The following is a 9,549-nucleotide window of genomic DNA, read 5'->3' on the forward strand; positions in this document are numbered from 1 at the left end:
AAGAGCGTTTTGGCGACTTTTGACCAATTTTCAAAATGGCATAAAAAAGAGTTAGAGCGTATTGAAACGTAACAAAGGCTGGGGGAAGGAAAATATCGTCAAAACAAGTCTTCTTATTAAGTTATTTCTCCAAGTGAGGTCCAGCTGAAAGGATATGTAAAACAGAATCGCATCTTTAATGAAACCAATTTAACGCTACCTTTGCAATGATTTTTGCACTAATTTAATTTTTAGGGTAAGGCAGGGGCAAAGTGCACCTCTCACCCCTCACGATCATCTTGTTTTCTCTTCTAGATCTAAGCCCTCAGAAAATACAATAGGTGGTTTTCGTATTTGTATAGTATTTTTTGTATTTGGAGATACAGTAAAATGTAACTTCTCTGCTTCCTTGGTAGAGTGATTCATTTATTCTTGGCATACTGGGCAGTCTGGTTTATTGTGGAAAAAGTGTAGGACTTCAATAGCCGAGACCTCATCTACACTAATGACGTTTTGCTTGAAAACGAATTTAATACTTTCTGACACGTTGTTTGCCTATCATCCGCTTTAGAGCGCCTATAAACGCTGATGAAAACGGTTTCAAAACTGAAGCTTTTTTTTGTGAAAACAGAACGGGAAATCTATCACCTTGGCTTTCACCTCTATTTGCGATTTTGTCTGCTCTAGATTTACGATAGACGTGTTCAAATGAAAGTGAAGTCGTTTGATCAATTCGGAGCCATTTGAGTGGCAATATTTTCCTATCATTTTGCTTGAGACAGAAGAGGACACTCATGGAAATGCGTTTGCGTGGTCGGATCCTTGATCTTCCCTTCCGCAGAGCCCTGGTATGGTAATGTGTCTCCCTCCATTCTCTGTTTATGCCCCTTTAAAGGCGGGAAGAGCTCATTGCTAACGGTCACCATGGCGACGGCTGGAGCTCCTTGGTAGCCGTGTCAAAAATCACGTGATGTGCAAATTTCGGCGGGAATTCGTTGAACGTTCGAATTGTGGCTGCCATATTGAATTATAATAGGGAAGAAAAAAACGTATTTTATGGTTCTTTTTAATGCTTATTTCGAACTGAAACTGGTAAGTGTTGAAGAATAATGCATTTAGTATTCGTTTGTATATTTATTAGACGTAAAGCTCCGTCCTTATTGCTTTTCTCAGTGACAAACTTCTATCCGCTTTTAACAAAGTAACACAATACCAGTTGAGTTCGCTTGGCGTCGTTTTCCTCGCTTCGTGAATCAATCAAAATTTAAAAATTTGTCCAGTTTTCATGCTGAAAAGCTTCTATTTTGCTCTACATCACGTTTTATAGTGTCATGTTGAGTTTAAATCTTGCAGAGAAGCTTGTTTGCGAACGCAAGCTTTTTGTCAGGCCGACTTGGCGAAATTTGCAAATTGTCACTAATTTGCCTCGAGATACCAATTTTGGGGCAGTTTAAGCGACAATTTTTGGCTAAATTTGCTTCATGAAGATATATCTGTGGCCAGCAATGTAAATTAGCGCTTTTGATTACCAGAAAAGATGTCTTGTCAACCGTTAAGGTCGAAACAACTCCTGTAACCGAAAAACGTTAACCTGGTTATCGTGACCGAAATTGAAATTTACCACTCGTGCGTTTGTTATATTTTTACTGTTTATCGTGAGTCGAACCTTTTAAAATTAGTCGAGAGTAATTGTGATAAATTTTATGTTCCTTCAGTCTCGATGAAATGTCTTTTCCGAAGTTCTGTAAGGGAACTGCAGCAAGTTCATCTCACAGTTTACATATAATTCAAATTTTCAAATAACGAAACAGGTCTCAGAAGCTATTTTGAGGGACAATTTTGACGTTTGTTTGTGTCACAAATAATGATCGATGAACGTTTTAGCGATACTTCACAGAATGAAAATATTAAATGAAATTTGTTGAAACTTCTGTGGCGATGGTTCCTGGTTGAGTCTAGTTTGGAGTCAAATCCCTCTGAACTAATACTTTCATTATAAGAGGTCCTGTTGAACAAATTTCGGTTTCTTGGTAATGGATGTGCATGTTTGAACATGTGTATTTTTTGTTAACATGCAGATATTAAAGAAGTAATTGCTATTTTTGGCAGTTTTTGTCAACAATTATTGGTGATAACCAAAGTGCTTTACAGCTAAATAACTTAGGCCATTGATTGAAATTAATAGAACCTCCAAGTTGTGATGTGACATTCAGTATTTTCCAATGACCACAAAATTAAAACATTCATAAATTATTTGTTTTGTTTAATGGATCAAGGGCTATTTTTGAAGATGTGTGACTTTCAAAAAGGATCCTCTTATCCCTATACACCTCTATCAGTATGCATCTTTGCTGTACTGTTCTCTACACATATCCCAAAATGCTGACAAGGAGAATTTGTTTTAACAATCAAGAGCTTCATTATGTGGTGATCATTTCCTTAATTCTCATGACCTTCATGTGTGATTCTGGGGAGATTTTGTAAGGAGAAATTGGATGCTAGTCACTCTAAGAGGTGAAAGGGTTAAAAATTGTATTTTTGCTGAATAAAAAACCTCAATACCCATTCTTGAATTATGTGAAACCATTTTTGGTGAGGATGCATATAGTACAAAGAAACATGAAACCCTTTTGGTAATCAAAATCATGACTGAACGAAAAATTCCTAGGGAGACTTGTGGGAAACTAAGACAAAAATGTTTATGGCTGGTTTCATTTTGAAGAAGGAACAAAAACAAGAAAAAGTCTCCTATCTCAAACAATCTGACAACCCAGCAATGGACTTTTTGATAAGAAGAGAGGAGATAAATGTTTGCAAAGTTAGATGAGTATATGAGAGCATGATGAGATGAGAAAAATCTGAAACATTTATTAGCGTGGTTTGGTTTATAAAAGTGAGCAAGGTTGATCACTTGACACCAGGGTATTTCTTTGAGGTTGTTCATGATGCATCAGAGATTGAAGAATTCTTTGGTTAAGTAAGTGTAGAATTCTTTGTCTTAATCTCAATGACCTGAGCTATTTTCTATTCAGATGTGGAGCTGTGTCTGTTACTTTTACACTAGTCTTCCGTCAATCATTTCTTATCAAAAGCTTACATTTTCTTGCTGAGAGAGCAAGTAGAAAGTCTTGTAAACGGTGAATGGAAGTTGACAAGTTGGTAGGCTATTGGAGAATTAACAGGAATCTGGGCAAGTCTTGAGAGTTACCTGTTTGAATGGCAATTTTTTTTCCAACATTTTTGAGTAATGCTCGCAAGCAAAATGATAAAGAAAGAGCATAGGTTTCAGCAATTTGTTAAAATCAAAATTCATATGGAAGTAAAATTGCTGGAAGATACCTCAAGTAATTATTATTTATTCTTTTCTTTCAGACGGAACACATGATATAGCCCCTTTTGCTCTACTAGCATCATGTTTTATCATCAATTTATCTTGGCCAAAAAGGCTCCACTGGCCAGAGTATGGCTTGCTGCTCACTGGGAGCGTAAGCTTAGCAAGGCACTGGTCTCTGAAACAGATCTCCCCTCATCAGTCGAGAGTATCATCTCACCCAAAGTCAAGCTTGCCTTACGAACATCTGGTCATCTACTTCTTGGTGTTGTCAGAATATACTCCAGGAAAACTAAATATCTGTTGGCTGACTGCACAGAAGCATTTGTAAAAATCAAGATGGCATTCCGCCCAGGAGTGGTTGATTTGCCTGAAGAGGGAAGAGAGCTGGCATTTGCAGCAGTTACCATGCCAGAAGTTTTTACTGACCTTGATATGACACTGCCTGAACTCAAGTGAGCTGATGTTTTTTTTTATTATACCTTCTCTCTATGATTGCTTTTTACTGTAGTATTTGAAAAGGAGTTTATCATTGGAACACTCTGAATAACTTGGAATCATGTTTCTGATAAGAAAATTTTTGAGCTATCCTTTTAATTTTTTGGTAAAAATGTCAAAATTAGCCATTGTGTTGCTAACAAGAATTCTTCAAATTTATATGAAAAACTTGAATTTGGTTATGTCTATATTAATAAGATTTGCTTATCTCAAACAAATTCTCCTTGTCAGTACCAAAGGAAATGTATAAAATGGAATATAGAGAATATGGATGTTGATGCAAGGGTGTAAGGGTTTAAAGTCCTTGAATTTTAAAAGCATGGTATGAAATAGTACAGCATCTTGATAAACAGCTATTTTTTTTTCATTACAGTGAGGTTGAAATTCATGCTCAGTTCACCCTTAATCAAGGAAGAATTGAAGAGATTACAATGAAGGAAGACATAATCACAAACAACTTCATTGGAGATGATGGTTTTGGAGACATAATGTTTGAAGGGGAGCTGGAAACCGAGATGTTCAGACACCAGGCTTCCATTGAGGAACCTCTTAACAAGACAAATGACATCTCTAAACTGAGCACTATTGATGAACCAAAGGCAATCACAGACTCAACTTTAGAAAGGAGCAGGATAGGTATTGTGTTATGTGTTTAATTAGTTATTTTAAGGTGCATTGGCATCATGTTTCTGTTTATCAAAATGCTTCAAGATAAAAATTTTTCAAGGTGTTGTTATGTGGCGAAAGTACGTCACACTTTTAAGAAATCACTCCTATTTTGACCGACATATGCATGAGTTGATTCCTTAAAGTCAATCTCGCAGCCAGGCAAAATGCCTTAATTCTATGCTGCACCAGTACCCCTGGTACAGTGTAGGGGAGGGGAGAGGCAAGTGACAACAGGGTTCGCACAAAGTCTTGAATTCTTGAAAAAGTCCGGAAATTTGCGAGTATGGAAATTAAAGGCAAAGTCTTGAAAAATGGGATTAAGTCTGGAATTTTTCTTAAGGAGCAGCAGGTGTTTAAAAGCTAGCTGAAATCTTTGCAATGTAGCTGATTTCACTTCTTTGTTAATCACACACTAATGGCAAAAACCCAAGGACTTTGTTGAAAGAGTGTACTGTAAAAAATTGTTTTGAGAACTGAGGTACTTGCTTTATGGTACAAATTTAGTATACTGCGGTTGTTTGGTTGTGTCACTGTAAGTTTTAGAACTAAACAGTTGATACTGAATTTTTTTAAATTCATTGTTTTCATAGTTAAGACAGTTATTTCTTCTCGGGCCATGAAGAATCTCACTTTGAGTCTGGAAAATAAAAAAATTGGTCTGGAAAAAGTCCTGAATTCTGTCCACAAAAAAGTGTACAAACCCTGTGACATTATGACCTGTTACTTTTTGTTTTTGCATGTGAAAAGACTCATCAAGAACCCTCTGTATATCATTATGAGCAATTCGTTAATTAATGATTTTGGATAGGGCAGGAAAAAAAATCCTTTGCTTATATTAAGATTTTTCCTCAGATATAGCACTTGATGAGCCAATCAAGGACGATGGATTTGGTGGGGAGGGTGTGGATTTTCTGGCAGATGGATTTGGAGATGAACTTGGTGGTGATGCTCTAGTTCCTGGTTTTGATGACTTGCCAACTACCTTGGCTGCTGTAGATGTTACTTTAGAACCAGTGGATACCAAGTTAGACTCAGAAGAACAGAAGGAAACTTCCAGTGCTGAAACTGGACAAGAAGAAAGTGAGTTTTATTTTTAAAGTGGAGCTTCTTAATCTACACAGCCCCTGTGCATTGATTCAATATAGTTAACCAACTAAGCTTGTTATCAAGAGGTATATCGAACTTTCCCTATGATTGATCCCTTCAACACAGTTTAAAATGCCAACTGTTGACTAGTGGTAATGCAACTGTAGAATTCCACAAGAGTTTTTCTTAAGGAATGCTTTAGGCTAACAGGTTTTGGTCCAAGTGAGTCTTTACTTTTGTTTTTACATTTGATTGGTTCCTTAAGCATTGTTGCTAATGTTTGCGTGCAGTTTCTCTTGCAACGTAGAAATAACTTAATGTAAGTGTCAAGTGACCACAAATAAACAGTGGAAAACTTAAGTTAACAAACTTGCTTTATTCTTTTTGCTATGTACAAATGTGCAGCTTTTTTAAACCTTTAACTCCTAGATCAAATTGGTAATTCTTCTTACTGTCAACCATACAGTTCTCATAATGTTAGTTTGGAGAATTTAGTATTGTATCAACTAATTATCCCCAAATTGATCTTTTTCTTAATTCTTATCACTTATCTGGTTGATATTGTGTAGATATTGTAAGGAGAAAATTCTGTCTTGGTCACTCATGAGATTTAAAGGGTTAAAGCTGGTGCAACGTGGTGCAAGTGTTATAGAAAAACCTGGGAGAGAAGAGAGACCTGACTGAAATAGGGAAGCTCTAGAATGTCTTCCTCCTCTTGTCTCTCTCTTCCCCCCCCCCCCCCCCCCCTTACAAGGAAGTCTAAATGTCCCTATTAATTCAAATGATAAACTGCTGACCAACATTGTCTCAGTCACACTGAAGGTTACTAGTGTTCTTAACTTGAATCAGTCTAATTCATTGGTTTTTTTATTCAAACAGGTGTTATAAATGAGACTGCAAATGAAACAACTCTGTTACACAATGAATCAGAGGCCTTTGTACTTGAACCTGTGGAAGTTGTTCAAAAAGAAAAGCGTAGTCGTAGGAAAAGAAAGCTAATAGTTGATGATGAAAAGTTGTTGGCTACAGAAGCAATCAAGTCCCAACTGTCTGACACATCTGATATTGTCCGATCAGCCACACTCGCTCCTCCAACAAAGTGCAGAATGAAGCTGAAAATTTCTTCAACCGTTGAAAAGCTTTTTGCTCTGCCTGGCACAGAATTCTTTGCATTGCCAGTGGTGGAAGCCTTTGTGCAAAATCTAACAAAGGATGTCAATGGTGGGTCTGATACAGCTGAATCAGAAGAAAAAATGGACATTGATGAACCAGAAGTTGCAAGAGAAGAAGAGGAGGGATCAGGAATTTACGAAGCTAGTAAACGATCTTCGGTTTCTTTTGCCAACATGGAGGCTAATGAGACAGTATTACCTGATGAACCCATCGATGTTACTCTTGACCAGAATTTTGAACGTCCAGGAGAAGAGGAAGAGCAGTTCTTAGCTGGAGGTGTGGAGGATATTTATCCAAACAGGGATGAGCTAGAAGATAATGAACTAGAACAGGAATTGGCAGCTTCCCAAACAAATGAAGAGCAGCAAAGCTCTGAGACAAGTGAACAGTTTGAAAACCGACGATGGACAAAGCGTACACAACAGCTGCTTCATACTCTTAAGAGAGAGTTCAACAAAAAAGACACTGTCAGCTTTGGAAGCTTGGTGCACAAAGGAAGTAGGAAACAAGTAGCGTACAAATTTTACAGTTGTTTGCTGCTTAGCAAGGAATCCAGTATCAATGTTCATCAGAAAAAGCCATTTGGAGACATTTCAATCTCTAAAGGACATAAATTTGATTCAGTGTGTTAGAAGCTACTCTTGTATTTTAGATGTTTCTACTGTTAGATAGTATCTATTCAATCACACTACATACAATGGGCTTTTTTTTTTAAGCAATTTATAAGATAGCTAAGTTAGAATTGACCCATGCAGACATTGTACTTAATATTGTTTGCTCCATAGAACTTTGTTGGAGAAAATGTTACTTACACTGGCTGGATTACATATTGCCTTATCAGTTCAAAGCCACTAACAGAAATTGGCAATTTGGCTTTTTCTCTGTCTGAAGTGCCACTGCATGATTGCCATTACATTGAGGGTTTGCACCTTAGATCAAAAGTAATTAAGGATTATATTGACTTGGTTGTGTTTCACTTTGCTCTGCTATCAGTCCTGGAACTGACCCCATCTTCTCAAAAACTTCCCTTCACTTGTTTCCTGGGGTCCTCACAATATCAAGGCCTTTTCTATGTGTCAACTTTGTGGCTTCATTCTCTGCTTTTTATATTTCCATTTTATTGTGCCAGGTAAATCTGATTGCTTTAATTTTAGTTTGATTACTCTTGGTTAAAAAAACTTCTCTTTCACCTTCAAACATATTTATCTCCTGGACAATGTTTTCTTACTGCAAGACAGGAAAGGAAGACTAAGGGTTTGGCCTCCTCATCTTTACCTTGTGATGGGTACATTTATGTGTCAAATATGCACATCACAGATGATGATCACGATAGTGTTTGTAAAAATATATGTTACTGAGATAGAGGTGGAATACTTTCCCACTTTTTGGGGGTTTTTATCTGTAAATGTATTGAAAGAGTTGTGTGTTTGTAAATACCTGTAATTATATTAATGGCATATTTTTTATTGAAAGTTTTTCTTTGTTTACCTTACGTGATTCAGTTTTTATCCCCACATGTACTTTTATCAGAAGAATAATCATATGTGCCATAGGTAGCCTTCATTGATGCATTGGCAGACAGCTGGGTAGTAGGAAAGAAACGATAGTCATCTAGGCATCTGTTACTACTGTTGGCCTACTGTGTTTGAACGAATACACGTAAAAGCAACTTATTGATTGCCTTGTTGGTCTATATATTATTGGATATATCAAGTGAGGCTACTCAGAGTAACTATGATCTAACAGTTACAGATGGTCAATTCCTAAGCTGCTAGAGTGTGGTTATAAGATTTGTGAACTTAATTAGCTTTTGAATGAAGTGTATATATGATATTTCTGTGTGTAGCATAGTTTTAGATAAAGTGTTATGCTTAAAAAGTTTGTTGTAGGCTTTCTTTGGAACCTGAACGCAGTACTTAGTACTACCTAAATCGTGAAAGGCCTTCATTTTTTAGTGAATTTTGTAATTTCTCCTTGATGGCAATTACACGAAGCACACTTTTTAGAAAAGTTAAGCCACAAATGGCTTTTACAATGGTTCACCTTTAAGTAAATACCACAAAATTGTTTTTGGCTAGTTAACAACAGACCTCCCTTGAGCAACTGTTTGCTCCACATATTTAGATGAACATTAGTTCAAAGAAAAAAGACTAGTTTGCAAATGGTTATAAGCATAACCTTTTTTAACTTTCGTTGATATTTTCTTTGCTTTAATAGTTTTAATTATTGTATATAGTTAAACAAATAATAGCTGGGCGTTTAGTTGGTGTTCTGTTGATATTGATTGAAAACTTCATTTCCCTTAAGGAAAGCATTAATATTCCCACATTACATTAGAAATTACGTGCATTCTAGTTAACACTTCTGTAATTAAAAGTTATCTTTAATGAGCAGTAACAACATGGTGTATCTTGAAATGATTTCAAGTGAAAAATAAGTTTATTTACGATTTTGAACAGTCCTGGTGTACCGATTAAAAAAAATTAAAGTCTTGATATATTAAATATTCAGGTTGTACATGTAAGTTGGCAGAGGAGACACTTTGAAGATGGTCAGTTTTCATTTACTCTCTAAAGTCTAATTCTTTATGTTGTTTTTAGTTGAAAAACTAAGAAGAAAATTTTGAGTGGCATGATACATGAATTAAAACAAATAAATATATGAACAGATTAATGTAAAAAGGAAAAAAAAGGAACTTTCATTTCAGCCCCCGGAGAGATTTGAACTCTCGACCCCTGGTTTACAAGACCAGTGCTCTAACCCCTGAGCTACGGAGGCTCACTAGAGAAAAAATTGTAAAATTTACATAATAA

General features: G+C 36.2%; 1 protein-coding gene and 1 non-coding gene across 2 annotated transcripts; one reads left to right on the forward strand and one right to left on the reverse strand.

Moving 5' to 3' along the window:
• The first annotated feature begins 957 nt into the window (after positions 1–957).
• Positions 958–9,182, forward strand: LOC131781285 (double-strand-break repair protein rad21 homolog). Its single transcript, XM_059097927.2, has 5 exons — positions 958–1,071; positions 3,352–3,765; positions 4,182–4,444; positions 5,330–5,557; positions 6,443–9,182. The coding sequence occupies exons 2-5, from the start codon at positions 3,392–3,394 to the stop codon at positions 7,366–7,368; spliced, it is 1,791 nt and encodes a 596-aa protein (XP_058953910.1). The 5' UTR covers positions 958–1,071; positions 3,352–3,391; the 3' UTR covers positions 7,369–9,182.
• Positions 9,183–9,441: 259 nt separating this feature from the next.
• Positions 9,442–9,514, reverse strand: Trnat-ugu (transfer RNA threonine (anticodon UGU)). The gene has a single exon. It is a non-coding gene; the product is annotated as a tRNA-Thr (tRNA).
• Positions 9,515–9,549: the final 35 nt, after the last annotated feature.

The sequence above is a fragment of the Pocillopora verrucosa genome, chromosome 5 (assembly GCF_036669915.1).
Source record: "Pocillopora verrucosa isolate sample1 chromosome 5, ASM3666991v2, whole genome shotgun sequence".
NCBI classification, from domain to species: domain Eukaryota; kingdom Metazoa; phylum Cnidaria; class Anthozoa; order Scleractinia; family Pocilloporidae; genus Pocillopora; species Pocillopora verrucosa.